Here is a 17133-nt window from a genome sequence, read left to right as displayed (position 1 = left end):
GCTGGTTTAGGCAAGGAAGTCATAACTAAGAACCCAAATGCAACAAAAACAAAAATAAATGGTACCTAATTAAACTAAAAAGCTTCTGTACAGCAAAAGAAATAATCAGTAGAGTAAACAGACAACCCACAAAGTGGGAGAAAATATTTGCAAACTATGCATTAGACAAAGGACTAATGTCCAGAATCTACAAGGAACTCACACAAATCAGTAAGAAAAAAACAATCCCATCAGAAAGTGGGCAAAGGACATGAATAGACAATTCTCAAAAGAAGACATACAAACAGCTAATAAACCTATGAAAAAAATGCTCAACATCACTAACTATCAGGAAAATGCAAATTAAAACCACAATGAGATAGCACTTTACTCCTGCAAGAATGGCCATAATTAAAAATTCAAAAAATAATAGATGGTAGTGTGGATGTGGTGAAAAGGGAACGCTTTTGCACTGCTGTTGGGAATGTAAACTAGTACAACCACTAGGGAAAACAGTAAGGAGATTCCTTAAAGAACTGAAGGCAGAGCTACCATTCGATCCAGCAATCCCACTACTGGGTATCTACCCAAAGAAAAATAAGTCATTACATGAAAAAGACACGTGCATACACATGTGTATAGCAGTACAATTTGCAATTGCAAAAATAAGGAACCAACCTAAATGCCCACCAATGAATGAGTGGATAAAGAATATGTGGTATATATACACCATGGAGTACTACTCAGCCATAAAACAGAAAGCAATAATGGCTTTTGCAGCAACTTGGATGGAGCTGGAGGGCATTATTCTAAGTGAAGTAACTCAGGAATGGAAAACCAAATATCGTACGTTCTCACTTATAAGTGGGAACTAAGCTATGAGGATGCCAAGGTATAAGAATGATATAAAGGACTTTGGGGACTCAAGGGGATAAAAGACTACATACTGGATACAGTGTAACACTGATCGGGTGACAGGTATACCAAAATCTCAGAACTCACCACTAAAAAACTTATCCATGTAGGCCAGGCACGGTGGCTCACACCTGTAATCCCAGCACTCTGGGAGGCCGAGGCGGGTGAATCACGAAGTCAGGAGATCAAGACCATCCTGGCTAACACGGTGAAACTCCGTCTCTACTAAAAATACAAAAAAAATTAGCTGGGTGTGGCGGCGGGCGCCTGTAGTTCCAGCTACTCGGAGGCTGAGGCAGGAGAATGGCATGAATTCGGGAGGCGGAGCTTGCAGTGAGCCAAGATCAGGCCACTGCACTCCAGCCTAGAGGACAGAGTGAGACTCCATCTCAAACAAACAAACAAACAAACAAAACTTACCCATGCAACCAAAAACCACCTGTACCCCAAAAACTATTGAAATAAAAAACCAAAAAATGAAAAGAAAGAATTATCTGCCCCATAGTGTTAACACTGCTGAGGCTGAGAAACCCTATATCACGGTAAGTTCCTCCCATTCACTTTTCCTCTTTTAATATAGCTTTATGAGGCACTTATTATTATTATTCTACTTTACAGATGAGAAAACTGAGGGTTAGGGAAGTTAATTAAGTTAACCAGGTTACAAAGTTATAAAGTGGAGGGGCAGAATGTTGAATCTCTACCATCTGATTCTATGAGTTTATTGAGCTTCCTTCCAAAATTTAACACACACACAAAAAGCATGTATTTTCTCCTTTTGAGGATACCAAACATTGTTCTGCAACTGGAATTTTTTTATATTACACATTTTTGACATCTCTCTATACTAAATTTATAGGTTTATATCATTCTTAACAACAAAGTATTCTAAAAAAATGTTTAATTCACCAGTATCCGACTTACGCACACTAATGTTGCTTTTAAAATTTACTAGCATGGTGGCTCATGCTCGTGATCCCAGCACTTTGGGAGGCTGAGATAGGAGGATGGCTTAAGCCCAGGAGTTCAAGACTAGCCTGGGGAACAAAGTGAGACCCCGTGTCTTAAAAAAATTAAAAAATTAACCAGGTGTGGTGGTGCATGACTGTGGTCCCAGCTACACAGGAGGCTGAGGCAGGAGGAAGGCTGGAACCCAGGAGGTCATGGCTGCAAGGAGCCAAGATCACACCACTGCCTCCAGCTTAGGCAACAGAGTGAGACCCTGTCTCAAAAAAACAAGAACAAAAACAAACAAAAATGCTGTGGCCGGGCACAGTGACTCACACCTGTAATTCCAGCACTTTGGGAGGCTGAGGTGGGAGGATCACCTTAGCCCAGGAATTCAAGACTAGCCTAAGAAACACAGCAAGACCCGATCTCTCCAAAAAAAAATTTTTTTAAACAATTAGTCAGGCATGGTGACACATGCCTGTAATCCCAACTACCTGGGTGGCTGAGATAGGAGGACAGGTTGAGCCCAGAAAGTTGAGGCTGTTGTGAGCCATGATCGAGTCACTGCACTCTAGCCTGGGTGACAAGAGCGAGACACCAAAAATAAATAAATAAATAAAATTTAAAACTATAATAAAACAATGCTGTGATGCATGTTCGGTTTGCAAGAATATTTGCAGAATTTTTTTTTTTCTGAGATAGAGTCTCACTCTGTCGCCAGACTGGAGTAGAGTGGTGGGATCTCGGCTCACTGCAACCTCCGACTCCTCGGTTCAAGCAATTCTCCTGCTTCAGCCTCCCAAGTAGCTGGGATTACAGGCATATGCCACCACATCCAGCTAATTTTTTATTTTTACTAGCGACTGGGTTTTACCATGTTGGGCAGGATGGTCTCGATCTCCTGACCTCATGATCCGCCTGCCTTGGTCTCCCAAAGTGCTGGGATTACAGGCGTGAGCCACCGCTCCCAGCGGAATTAGTAGTTAAAAGTGGAAGTGCTGAGACAAAGGATATGTGCAATGTAAATTTTTATAAATGTTACCAAATTATCCCTCCAAAAAGACTGCATTAACCTATATATTTCTATGGCTTTGCCCACACTGGGATTTATCAGATTGAATACTCAAGGCTGGGCGCAGTGGCTCACACCTGTAATCCCAGCACTTTGGGGGAGCCAAGGTGGGTGGATCACGAGGTCAGGAGTTCAAGACCAGCCTGGCCAATATGGTGAAACCCCATCTCTACTAAAAAATACAAAAATTAGCCTGCCATGGTGGCGCGCGCCTGTGGTCCCAGCTACTCAGGGAGGCTGAGGCAGGAGAATCGCTGGAACCCAAGAGACGGAGGTTGCAGTGAGCTGAGATCGCACCACTGCACTCCAGCCTGGCAGACAGAGCGAAACTCCCTCTCAAAAAAAAAAAAAAAAAAAAAGAAAAGAAAAACACTTCAAAATTTGATAGGTGAAAAATATATAACACTGTTTTTAAAGTTGCATTTCTGTTGTTGCAAGTGAGAATGAGCATTTTTCCATACCTTCATTGGCTATTTACTTTTCTTTTTTCTGTAAATTATCTTTTTTCATTTTCTATTGAGTTTTTCATCCTTTTCCAAGTGTTTTGTAAAAACTCCTTGCAAAATATGGAAAACAGACTCAAATCAAATGCCAATCCCAATCATACTAAAAAATACTGCACTCACCAAAAAATTGCTTGTTGTCTTCGTAGTATTTGTTTCCATATTTGTCTTCCCCCACTAATGTACCAACCTTCACATCATTTGTCCTGTGAATACCCAAAAGAAAACAGACATTTTAGAATGATTCTTAGTTCAAAACATAAACGGAAATAAAGTGAGAGTAACAACTTTCAGACACAAGGGCTGCTGTATCAACTAGCAAAACGAAGTGCTGGGGATGGGAAAAGATGAATTGACAACTGATGTGCCCAAATTACACTAAAAATATAAATGTAGTCCCTTCAGATTACAGGACTACTTGTATCTACTATCACTCAGCCAGGAGGCACTGGAGTTAGTAAAACCTTCAGGAAATCAAAAAGCCAAAGTATTTCATCTTACAACGATACAAAGGTCTCTAGGCTCTTTCATTCCACTCTGGGTCTCCATTTAGGTTTCTGCGAAACTATACTGCTCCTGGGATCAGTGAATGTCAGGACGACCATTATTATTACCTTCAACGCCTTACAGAGAGGGTACGGCAGTGCAAGGATAAAAAAAACTTTACCAAGGTCACTGAGTTAATGTCCTGTAATGCTCATTACTCTCCAGGGCATGGGAAAAGAGTGCAGCCCAGATGCCCTTGCCTCCGTGTCACAGCTCTGACTCTACAGATAGCTTCGGTCTTGGGGAGATACGGAACAGAGACCAGCCTGCGGGGTGGCAAGGCAGAGATTGGGGCGCTTGTCCTTGACAAGAGCTGTGGATTCTCCAAAGTGACCCGAGCCTGGGCCCTCTTCCAATAAATCAGCCAGCGAAAGTCTAGCCCCAGAGGCCAAGAGCATGGATCTGGCCGCCTACCTGAAAAAAGCCCGTAGATAGCCTCGGACACCGCCGTGGCCGGTGAACTGCTGCAGCCCGCGTTTTAGCACCTGCACTAACTCCATCTTGCCCCGCAGGCCCCGCCTCCCGGGTGCACCAAGCAAAACCCACCGGCTGGAAGCCGCCACTCAGCCGCAGGAAGCCCAAGCCCGGAAGGTTCCCACGCGAACGCCAGACGCGGTGGCTCTGCGCCTGCGCAGAGCTAGGTCTTTCCTGCGCTGTCTTGTTCTGGCTTCCCAAGTAGGCAGAATTGGTTTCCCCTGGAAGCAAAGGTATAGGGTTTTCAGAGGTTAAATGTAGAAGGCCGGCATATGCTGGAAAGCTCACGTAGACGAGGCTTCCCCACACCGGCATTCCTCCTTTGGGAATTTCAGTTTCCTTATCTAAAAATAATTGGTTTTGGTGGGCGCTATGGCTCACTCGTGTAATCCCAGCACTTTGGGAGGTCGGGTTGGGAGGATCGCTTGAGCCCAGGAGTTCGAGACCAGCCTCGCCAACACAGTGAGAACTCTGCCTCTACCAAAAAAAAAAAAAAAAAGAAAGAAAAAAAAGAAAAATTAGCTGGATGTGGTGGCGCGTGCCCGTAGTCCCAGCTACTCGGTAGGCTGAGGCTGAGATGGGAGCATCGATTGAGCCTAAATAATTTCAATGTTACTTCATTTGTTAACCACAGTTCTACAAAGAGAAACCTCCCTTCAACTATTTGGTTCCTGAGATACAATTAATGTAGGAAAGGCAGTATAGGTGCTTGATTCTCTTACTTCTTTTTTAAATTTTAGAGACAGGCTTTCACTCTGTCACCAGGCTGAAATACAGCGGTGTGATCATAGCTCACTGCAGCCTCAAAGTCCTGTGCTCGAGCAATCCTCCCATTTAAGTATGTACCACCACCCCTGGCTAATTTTGTTGTTGTTTTTCACAGATGGATGTCTTGCTATGTTGCCCAGGTTGGTCTTGAACTCTGGCCTCAATTGATCCTCCTGCCTCAGCCTCTCAAAGTGCTGGGATTACAGGTGTAAGCCACGACACCCAGCCGATTCTTTCCCTTACGTATGTTTTAAAAGTAACAATTTATTTCCTTAGCTTTTTTTTTTTTTTTTTGGTGGTGGTGGTTAAAAACACAAAATATAAAATTTACCATTTTAACCATTTTTAAGTGTACGGTAGTGTTAACTACATGCACATTATTGCACAACAGATCTCTAGAACTTACTCTTCTTGCAAAACAGAAACTTTGTATCCATGGAACAACTTTTTCCTCTTCTCCGTCCCCTGCCAACCATCATTCTACTTCTGTTTCTAAGAGTTTAGTTAATTTAGATACTTCATATAAGTAGAATCATGAGGTGTTTGTCTTTTAGGACCTGGCTTGTTTCACTCAGCATGATATCCACAAGCCTCATCCATATTGTACTATATGACAGGATTTTCTTCTTTTTATAAATGTTGAATAATATTCCACTGTATATATATGCCACCCAGTTATCTGTCCATAAACATTTCTGTTGATGCTGCCTCTTGGCTATTGTGAATAATGCTGCAATGAACACAAGTGTGCAGATATCTTTAAGATCCTGTTTTCAGTTCTTTTGGATATATACCCAGAAGTGGATTGCTAGATCATATGGAAATTTTATTTTTTATTCTTGTAGGAATCCCCATACTGTTTTCCATGGCAGCAGCACCATTTTACATTACTGACAACAATGCACAAAGGTTCCAATTTCTCCACCTTCTCACCAACACTAGATATTTTCTGTGTTTGTTTGTATGTTTGTTTGTTTGTTCTGAGACAGAGTCTAACTCTGTGGCCGAGGCCGGAGTGCAGTGGTGTGATCTCAGCTCACTGCAACCTCCGCCTCCCGAGTTTTTTAGTTCAAGCGATTCTCCTGCCTCAGCCTCCCAAGTAGCTGGGATTACAGGTGTCCACCACCACCCCCAGCTAATTTTTGTAATTTTAGTAGAGACGAGGTTTCACCATGTTGGCCAAGCTGATCTCGAACTCCTGACCTCAGGTGATCCACCCGCCTCGGCCTCCCAAAGTGCTGGGATTACAGGCATGAACTACTGCGCCCAGCCTGTGTTCATTTGTTTTTCACGGTGGCTATCCTAATGGGTGATGAGGTGATACCTCATTGTGGTTTTGATTCGCATTTACCTGATTATTGATGTTAACCATGTTTTCATATGCTTGTTGGCCATTTGTATATCTTCTTTGGAGAAATGTTTGTTCAAGTCCTTTGCCCATTTTTGAATCGGGTTATTTGTTTTTTTGTTGTTAAGTTGTAGGCATTCTTTATGTATCGTGGATATTTTCTCCCGTTCCGTAGGTCATCTTTTCATTCTGTTGATTGTGCCCTTTGCTATGCAGAAGTTTATAAGTTTGATTGTAGCCCCAGTTGTCTATTTTTACTTTGTGCTTTTGTTATCATATCTGAGAAATCACTGCTAAATCCAATGTCATGAAGCTTCCCCCCTGTTTTCTTCTAGGAGTTTTATAGTTTCAGGTCTTACATTTAGGTCTTTAGTCCATTTTGAGTTAATTTTGGTATATGGTGTAGGGTAAAGGTTGAACTTCATTCTTTTGCTTGTGGATATCCAGTTTTCCCAACACTATTCTCTCCCCACTATGTAGCCTTGGTACCCTTGTCAAAGATCACTTGACCAAATACTTAAGAGTTTATATCTAGGTTCTCTATTCTGTTCCATTGGTCTATATGTCTGTTCTTACACCAATACCACTCTGTTTTGATTACTGCATCTTTGCACAATGTTTTGAAGTCAGGAAGTGGAAGACCTCCGGCTTTATTTTTCTTAAGATTGTTTTGTCTATTCAGGGTCTTTTGAGATTCCATATGAATTTTATGACTTTTTAAAAATCTGCAAAGAAAAATGGCACTGGGATTTTGATAGGTATTGCAATGAATCTGTAACTTACTTTGGGTAGTATGGGATTTTAATTTTAACAATATTAAGTCTTCAAATCCACAAACATGAATGTCTTTCCATTTATTTGCATCTAATGTCTTTCAGCACTGTTTTGTAGTTTTCAGTATATATATGTCTTTTGCCTACTTGATTAAGTTATTCCTAAATATTTTATTCTTTTTGATGCTATTTTAAATGTGATTGTTTTCTTAATTTCCTTTTTGAGTTGTTCATTGTTAGTGTTTAGAAGGCAACTGATTTTTGTGTGTTGATTTTGTACCTTGCAACTTTGTTGAATTCATTTATTAGTTCTAACCAATTTTTGGTGGAATCCTTAGGGTTTTCCACATATAAGACCATGTCATTTGTTAATGGAGATAATTTTACTTTCTTTTTTTTTTTTTTTTTTTAAGGCAAGGTTTCACTCTGTCACCTAAGCTGGGGCTCAAGTGATCCCCCTGCCTTAGCCTCATGAACAGCTGGGACTATAAGCATGCAACATCGTGCCTGGCTACTTTTTTAAAAAGTTTTTTGTAGAGATAGGGTCTTGCTGTGTTGCCCAGATTAATCTTGAAATTCTGGCCTCAAGCAAGCAATCTTCCCATCTCAGCCTCCCAAAGTGTTAGGATTATAGGCATAAGCCACCGTACCTGGCCCTTCTTTTCCAATTTTCAGCTTTTATTTATTTATTTTTTGCCTAATTGCTCTGGCAAAGGCTTTTAGTAATATGTTGAATAGAAATAGCAAGAATGTACACACTTGCCTTCTTCCTGATCTTAGAAGAAAAGCTTTCAGTTTTTCACTATTGAATATGAAGTTAGCTTTGGCCTTTTCAAACATGCCCTTTATTAGGTTGAGATAATTTCCTTTCATTCGTAGTTTGTTGAGTGTTTTTGCCAAGTGCTTTTTCTATACCAATTGAAATAATATGGTTTCTGTTTTTCATTCTGTTAATGTGCCTCTCAACTTACAATGGTGTTACATTCTGACATGCCCATTGTCAATAAAAATCTAAATAAAAAATGCACCGAGGCCATGTGTGGGGTGGCTTACACTTGTAATCCCAGCACTTTGGGAGGCTGAGTCAGGCAGATCGCTTTGAGCTTAGAAGTTCCAGACCAGCCTGGGCAACATAGTGAAACCCCATCTCTACCAAAAATTAAAAAAAAAAAAAATAGATGGGCATGGTAGCATGCACCTGTGAGGCTGAGGCTGGAGAATTGCTTGAACCTGGGAAGCAAAGGTTGCAGTGAGCCAAGGTCATGCCACTGCATTCCAGCCTGGGTGACAGAGTAAGACCCTGTCTGAAAAACAAAACAAAACAAAAAAAACACACACAAAAAACGCATTGTAAACACCAGTAAACCCATCATAAAACAAAAAAATTGTAAGTCAAGTCATGATCAGTTGCAAACCATTTGTAGTACATTACACTGATTGATATTTATATGTTGAACCATCCTTGCTTTCCAGGAATAAGTCAAGTCCCACTTGGCCATGGTGTATAATCCTTTTTTTTTTTTTTTTTTTTTTTCCCCCAACTGCTTATAAATTTCTTGAATATAGGCTCTTTTTTTTTTTTTTTTTTTTTTTTTGAGACAGAGTGTATGCCTATAGCCTCAGCCACTTGGGAGGCTGAGGCAGGAAGTCTGCTATAGCCCAGGACTTTGAGGTTGCAGTGAGCTATGATCGTGGCCACTGCATTCCAGCCTGAGTGTCAGAGTGAGACTCTGTCTCAAACAAAACTCCAAAACCTCTAACATAGTTGATGAGAATCCTGCTGCCAATCTGATACAAATTCATTTGTTAAAAACCTCTTTTTTAATCTTTTGAAGTTTTTCAGATTTTTCTATTTGTCTTTAAAGTTCTAAAAGTTCATGAAGATTTATCTAGGGCTTTTGTAGTTGATGTTTGTTGGAATTCAGCATCATCTTTGAATTTGGAGATGTGTCATTTTTAGCAGTAGAAATTGTTTTAAATAATTTTCCCCTACATTTTCTGTTACTTCTTTCTGAAATCTGGGTATTAGGTGAACATTGGCCCTTCTGGATTGATCCCCTATATCTTTTTAATTTTACCTGCATATTTTCCATTTTGATCTTTGTGCTTTACATTCTGAACCATTTCTTTGTATTTATGTACCAGTTCACTAATTTGTTCCTTGTCTGGGTCCAGTCCATCAGTCCTGATACAGATTTTTTTCAACATGATTTTGTATTTAAAGAACACTTGAAAGAAAGAAAGAAAGAAAAGAAAGAAAGAAAGAGAGAAAGAACTTTTTCTTTGATTTTTTTTTTTTTTTTTTTTTTTGGGCGGAGTCTCGCTCTGCCGCCCAGGCTGGAGTGCAGTGGCTGGCTCTCGGCTCACTGCAAGCTCCGCCTCCCGGGTTTAGGCCATTCTCCTGCCTCAGCCTCCCAAGTAGCTGGGACTACAGGCGCCCGCCACCTCGCCTGGCTAGTTTTTTGTATTTTGTAGTAGAGACGGGGTTTCACCGGGTTAGCCAGGATGGTCTCAATCTCCTGACCTCATGATCCGCCCGTCTCGGCCTCCCAAAGTGCTGGGATTACAGGCTTGAGTCACTGCGCCCGGCCTTTTTTTTTTTTTTTTTGAGACAGAGTCTTGCTCTGTCACCCAGGCTAGAGTGCAGTGGTGCAATGTTGGCTCACTGCAACCTCCGCCTCCCGGGTTCAAGCAATTCTCCTGCCTCAGCCTCCTGAGTAGCTGGGACTACAGGCGTGCACCACCATGCCCAGCTAATTTTTGTATTTTTAGTAGAGACAGGGTTTCATCCTGTTGGTCAGGTTGGTCTCAAACTCCTGACCTCGTGATCCGCTAGGCCTCCCAAAGTGTTGGGATTACAGGCGTGAGCCACTGTGCCCGGCCGGTCTGTCTTCTTTTTCATAGTATCTTGTTCTGATTTTTTTTTTGTCATTAACTTGATATCAACATTGTTATTACAGAACAAACTAAAGAGATATACAGAATTCAGTTGGATAATACTGACATGTTTGTGTGAACAAACATTGCCAGAAGTCTTAATTCTTTCTTCAGTGATCTTAGCTTCAATTTAGCTCATCCATTTTGATCATTTTCCCTCTTAAATTTAGTACATTGAACATATGTACCTCACTGAAGAAATCATATAGTTCAATTTTCTGAACTGATTGCCCACTCCCAGCAACAACTACTTCCAATCCTTTTAGTTTATTTGGGTATTCACTACCATATTTCTAAATTACATGCTTATATTTCTAGATTTTTTCCAACTTTACGCATTATTTGTTGACTTCTCCACATAGGTGAGGACTTTTAGGGCTTTCACACACTCCCCTCCTCACACCTCGCAGTCCCCCTGCCAACTTCCTGCCCCATTTTTCATATATAGTTTACTAAATTTTCTGTTACATATCCATGTAAGGCCAATTTAGTGTTTACAACTTCTCAAGGGCTTACTCCCCTCCCTTGGATACAGGGAATTGTGGAGGAGATCTGGAGATCTAAGAGCACCTCATTTTTTCTACATAAGGATTTATTTTTCTATCAAATATCGTGAAATATACAAAAGTGCCTATTTGATCTTAAGAATCTACAATTAGCTTAGTAAGTAGAATAGTATCAGAGATTGAAGTTTTCAAAAAATGGCTGAAAAAACAGCTTTGATTCCCTAAACTCTTCCAGAATCTTGCCACTTTCCTGTCAAGGGGCATAGTTTATCTTCCCTTGAATGCGGGTGGGTCTTTGCATCAGTCAATAAAATAACATGGAAAGCAATGTTGCTTGGTTTCTGAGGGTAGGTTAGAAACAACTATCTACCATCTGGCTTTTCCCTGGCACTTCCTGTCTCAGCACTTCCTCTCTCAATGCTTCCTCCAGCAGCCACATGGAAGTTACCCTTCATTTCCCACAAAATGGGGTCCAGTCTGCAGCTGAGTAGTTTTTTAGCCATCTCCTGCCCATACAAGTGTGAAGGTCCAAGATCATACCCTCTTGCTTTTTTTTTTTTTTTTCCAAATTTTAGAAACAGGGTCTCACTCTGTCACCCAGGCTGGACTACAGTGACACCAGCATAGCTCACTGCAACCACCATCTCTGGGCTCAAGCCATCCTCCCACCTCAGCCTCCAGACTAGCTAGGGCAGCCATGCACCACCATGCCCAGCTTAAGATGTTACAATCCTTTAAACTTCTTATGATTTTTTATGTATCAATTTGTAAACAATTCCATAAGATGAAAACCACCCCTGACCTCCCAGGCCCCAGTCTTGTCCAGGTAAGCCTTCTCTACCTGGGTTTCCAAGTGAGGCTGCTGAGATGCAATATTTTTTCCCTCAAATGGTGGAAATATTTCTAGTATTTCTGGTTCCATATGCTCTTCCAGAAGTTTGCCACTTCATCATCAGGAGGTGGAGTCTATTTCCCCTCCTTTTCCATCAGCACAGACCTTTGTGACTTCTTCGATGAGTACAATGCAGCAGAAGACACTGAATTACTGTTTTTGTTCTTTTTTTTTTTTGAGACAGAGTCTTGCTCTGTCACCCAGGCTGGAGTGCAGTGGCGCTATCTTGGCTTACAGAACCTCCGCTTCCCAGGCTGAAGTGATCCTTCCACCTCAGCCTCCCAAGTAGCTGGGACCACAGGCACGTGCCACCAGGCCTGGTTTTTTTGTGTGTTTTTTTTTGTATTTTTTGTAGAGATAGGATTTTGCCATGTTGCCCAGTCTGATCTTGAACTCTTGAGCTCAGGCAATCTGCCCGCCTTGGCCAAAGTGCTGGAATTACAGGTGTGAGCCCCCGTGCCCGGCCTGACACTGGATGAATTCTAATGCCAGGCAAGAAATGGTAACAGAGCTCCCATGTGGCCTTCTCACCCCTTGTTCTTGGAACCTAGCCTCTGGGTTGTGAGGAAGTGAAACAAGACTAGGTATGTGTTCTGGCTTCAGCTCCACCTGAAGTCCCAGCAAATAGTCACTAACAATTTCCAGACGTGTGAGTGAATGACTACATAGATTTCAACCTCACTATTTGAGCTGTGGCTGAAAGAAGCAGAGACAGGCTGTCTCTTCCAAGCTCTGTCCATGTTGCATGTTCAGGAACACAATACATGTTGTTTTAAACCATTACGTTTTGGGGTGGCTTGTTTAAAAGCAAATAGTTAGAACTCTGTCAATACTTTTCAAGCCCCTTATATTCTTTGTTTTTATCCTCTTCCTACCCCTTCAGAAGTAACTAGTATTCTAATTTAGTATTAATATTTCCTTTGCTTTCACAAAATTAGCTTTCCCACATAAATACCTTCCAACAGTATATTTGCCTGTTTTCAGTAAACCAGTTATTATGGTTTTGTATACTTTTGGGCTTTTTAAAAAAATACAACATTGTATTTTGGGGATTCACCCATGTTTACAGTTTATTTCTTTTTTAGTGTTGCATAGTATTCCATTGGGTGATTATACCACAATTAACTTACCCATTCTCCTGTCAATGGATATTTGAACAGTTTTCCTTTTTTGCTCTTACAATGCTGACATGAATTTTTTGTATGTCCTCTGGTACACGTGTGAGTTTCTCTAAGATAATTTCATGCATGTTCAACTCTACTATTTAATGCAAAATCTTTCCCGAATTTATTGTATCAACACTCCCACCATCAACACACATATTTTCACTCCACGTACTCTACGTTTGGTTTTGCCAGACTAAAATTTTATTAGTCTGGTGGGTGTGTATTTGCTTCCAAAATAGACTTTCAACAAATCCTTCATCTTTCCTTCCAGAGATGTCACAGTACAAGAGCATTTTGGAGGATCTGTGGTACAAATCAGATTGCTTCGCAGCTTTCCACACTGCAGGATAAAAAGTCCTTCTCAGGTTTGCTAGGATCATCACTACTAATCTATTTTTAGCTTTCAAAAAGTTGTGGTTATCATTTATTTCTGTCCCATTTTTTTGTCTTTGTAAGATGCATTAAAAAAACAAACACCATAAAGCAAACCAGGTGTGGCAGTTCACACCTGTAGTCCCAGCTAATCAGGAGGCTGAGGTGGGAGCATAGCTTGAGCCCAGGAGTTCTACCCTGGCCAACACAGTGAGACTTCGTGTCTAAAAAAAATATATATATATATATAACCCACAAACCTTTAGCTGTTTTAATGCAGTTTTAGAAGGAACTTAGGGTTAAATGTATGCATTCAAGGCATCTTTCACCATGCATTAATTTTTTAATTTCAGTAAGTTTTTTCTAAATGTTTCTTGGCTTTTCAAATCTACTTGGTTATTTTTGCTGCTCCTGTTTCTTGTTTACTTTTAGATTCCATTTTTTTCTCCTTAAAACATATTATATAGTTACATTCTGCATGTGACAATTTTAAGATCTAATATTGTCTGAGGGTCTTTATGTATTGCTTATTTCCTTGTGAGTTTGATAATTTTGTGTACTCATATTTGGTTGAGCCTAATCTGCGAGAATATCAAGATTTTTAAATTAAGGGTTGGTAAACCATACTCCAAGAGCCAAATCCAGTCCACTGCCTGTTTTTGTATGTTTTAGTGGACCACAGGTGTGCCCACTCATCTATGTTGTCTATAGTTACTTTAGCACTTTTTGAGTCGTTTTAACAGACATTGCATGGCCTGTGAAGCCAAAAATATTTCCTTTCTCAAACTTCTGATCTCAATTGTGAATGTTTTCTCCAGAGAAGATTTACACTTGCTTCTGCCAGGATGCAGAAGGTACTACTGACCGGAAACAACCTTAGCCTTCTTTAGGAAGTCATCTCAATTTGGTGAACTCAGCTAATAGATCAGAGGCCTTCAGAGTATCTATTCCTTTATACTGCTAAAAGTAGCAGTTGTCTTCTTTGACTATATTGTGATTTCAAATGGTATATCCTTTAAAATTTATAATGATGGATCATTTCCACCTACAGACAAGTGTCCTTTTGTGGAACGTTTCTTACATTATTTAATAATTTCCTTTTCTATTTTCCCTTTCTTAAACTTAGTATTGAAAATGTTAGACCTTGGCTGGGCATGGTGGCTCACGCCTATAATCCCAGCATTTTGGGAGGCTGAGGTGGGCAGATCATTTGAGGTCAGGAGTTCAAGACCAGTCTGGCCAACATGGTGAAATCCTGTCTCTACTAAAAACAAAAAGAAATTAGCCGAGTGTGGTGGCATGTGCCTGTAATCCCAGCTACTGGTGAGCTAAGGCAGAATTGCTTGAATCTGGGAGGTGGAGGTTGCAGTGAGCCGAGATTGCACCACTGCACTCCAGCCTGGGCAACAGAGCGAGACTCAACTCTCCCCCTCCCCCCGTCAAAAAAAAAAAAAAAAAAAGAAAGATCTTGTTTGATTCTCTAATTTTATCATTTCTATCCTGTTTCTTATTCCTTTGTCTTTTGGTTTTACTTTCAGGGTGAATTCCTCAATTTTATCTACCAGTCCTTCTAATGAATTGCCTTGACTGTCATTTTTAATTTCTAGGGGCAATTCCTTGCTTCAAATTTGTTTTGGGAAACATTCTGTTCTCCTTTTATGGATACAACATCTGGTTTCTCTCAAGATATTAATTATATTTGGGGAACATTTTTCTGATCTTTGCATTTTGTATCTGCTCCCTACCCCTCGTATCTGGTCTCTCATGGATAGAGATTTTCCTCAAATATCTGGCTATCCTGGGCTGTAAGTTCATATTTAATAATAGGGCACTAAAGAGCTGAATGGAAACTGAATACATACACACAACTTGGTAATTGGAGGGCTTCATTGAAGAGTGATAAGGTGGCAAACAGGCTTTATTATTATTATTTTTTTATCATTAAGGGATAACCAAAATGGAGATCTTTTCTCTGGGGCCATTTAGCTTCTCCAAAGAAAAAAAACCTGGCAGAGAAAACTGTACTTGATTGCCAGTATCCTGGGAAAAGGATAGGGAGCCTACATACCAACCAAATGCAGACTTTTTTTTTTTTTTTGAGACAGAGTCTCGCTCTGTTGTTTCCCACGCTGGACTGCAGTGACGCAATCTCAGCTCACTGCAACCTCCACCTCCTGGGTTCAAGCAATTCTCTTGCCTCAGCCTCCTTAGTTAGCTGGGATTACAGGCATGTGCCACCATGAGACAGAGTCTCGCTCTGTTGTTTCCCACGCTGGACTGCAGTGACGCAATCTCAGCTCACTGCAACCTCCACCTCCTGGGTTCAAGCAACTCTCCTGCCTCAGCCTCCTTAGTTAGCTGGGATTACAGGCATGTGCCACCATGCCCAGCTAGTTTTTGTATTTTCAGTAGAGGCGGGGTTTCACCATGTTGGTCAGGCTGGCCTCGAACTTGTGACCTCGTGATCCACCCACCTTGGCGTCCCAAAGTGCTGGGATTACAGGCATGAGCCACCACTCCCGGCCTCCAAATTTGGATTTTCACTTCCTCCATATTTTCAACCCTGTATCTTATTCACACCTTCTGTTATCCCTGGTATCCTGTAAGTCCTATGCTCTTCCAGTTCAGTTTCTCCAAAGAATCTCTGGCCTCCTCCTGCTTGAAAAGGGAGGAGAGAAAGTGGCCACCTTTTTTTTTTTTTTTTTGAGATAGGGCCTGGCTCTGTTGCCCAGGATAGAGTGCAGAGGCATGATTTTAGCTCACTGCAACCCCGATCTCCTGGGCTCAAGCTGTACTCCCACCTCAGCTTCCCAAGTAGTTGGAACTACAGGTGCACACTACCATGCCTGGCTAATTTTTTTTTTTTTGTAGAGATGAGGTTTCACTACATTACCCTGGGTAGTCTCGAACTCCTGGACTCAAGCAATCTGCCTTGCTCGGCCTCCCACAGTGCTGGGACTATAGGCATGAGCCACCATGCCTGGCCTCCACCCATCTTAAGTAGGGCTGGGGAAAGATAGTCTAATTATTCTGTATCCAGACTTGCAACCAATCTACTTTTTTTTTTTATGTCTCAAGCATCATTTCTGTATCTGAGCACTGGTTCCTTCAAGGTACTAAGCATCTTGTCTGGTATCCTGGCTTCTTTCTCATTGCATTGCCTTTTGTAGTCACTCAGTTAAAGCTTCTTTAGTTCTGGTTCTACTAAATCAGTCATTCTTTCTCTATCTGCATTTTGTTTTCCAAAAATTTACTTTACTCTGTCCTTTAATTTCTTCTCTCCTGTTCCATTTGTCATCGTGTAGTTATACTTTATGGACATTTTACTGAGATTTCAGGAAAGAAAACAAAAGCTAATCTGCAGTATTTAGCTGGGAGTCTTCAAATTGAATTGCAAATAACCCTAAAATATAGGACACAGAAATGTCTCCATGTTTTTCTCTTGCTGGAAGTACTTTAATTAAAATCACCCCACCTGAGAACCAAAACACCTATTATATCAGTAACGATTCTTATTAGAGCTTTCTTAATAAAGCAGATCTATACTTGCTATAGATGAAACCACAATGGAACAAATAAAGGATAAGCAATCATTGACTAGGAAAATGAATATATTTGCAAATATATTGGTAAGACACAGAAATTTGTAATGCAAGTCACATTTTAATATAGTTTTAGAAACTCTTCCAAATATAATAACAAATTTAATCAGAAAAAACACCTGAAACATCTTAATTAACCATTAGTACATTATTTTAAAGGATTAGTTCCCTGATTCCTTGGCTTACTACATTGTATTTATAAAGGTATAAACTACTGATTTTTCCATTTGAGTATTATACTAAATGTAGTTTCTTTAGCTGATAATTATAAATAAAATTGTTGACTAAGATCATGTTTTAAATAGGGAAAAAAGTAGTAAGCAATAAAA

General features: G+C 40.6%; 1 protein-coding gene across 2 annotated transcripts in view; it reads right to left on the bottom strand.

The window, feature by feature from the left end:
* NDUFA12 (NADH dehydrogenase (ubiquinone) 1 alpha subcomplex, 12) overlaps positions 1 to 4562 on the bottom strand; it is a 51055-nt gene extending 46493 nt beyond the window's left edge. Inside the window, exons 1-2 of one of the 2 annotated variants that reach the window (XM_011990337.1) lie at positions 4381 to 4562; positions 3544 to 3626 (exon numbers count right to left, since the gene is read on the bottom strand). In XM_011990337.1, coding sequence (XP_011845727.1) covers positions 3544 to 3626; positions 4381 to 4466 — 169 coding nt within the window. In that variant the 5' untranslated portion in view covers positions 4467 to 4562. The remainder of the gene's footprint in view (positions 1 to 3543; positions 3627 to 4380) is intronic. The other variant, XM_011990339.1, reaches the window with a different exon arrangement.
* Positions 4563 to 17133: the final 12571 nt, after the last annotated feature.

This window comes from Mandrillus leucophaeus, unplaced genomic scaffold (genome assembly GCF_000951045.1).
Source record: "Mandrillus leucophaeus isolate KB7577 unplaced genomic scaffold, Mleu.le_1.0 Scaffold377, whole genome shotgun sequence".
In the NCBI taxonomy this organism is placed as follows: Eukaryota; Metazoa; Chordata; class Mammalia; order Primates; family Cercopithecidae; genus Mandrillus; species Mandrillus leucophaeus.
Note: the sequence above shows the minus strand (reverse complement) of the source record. Positions and strands in the feature narration are given on the sequence as shown.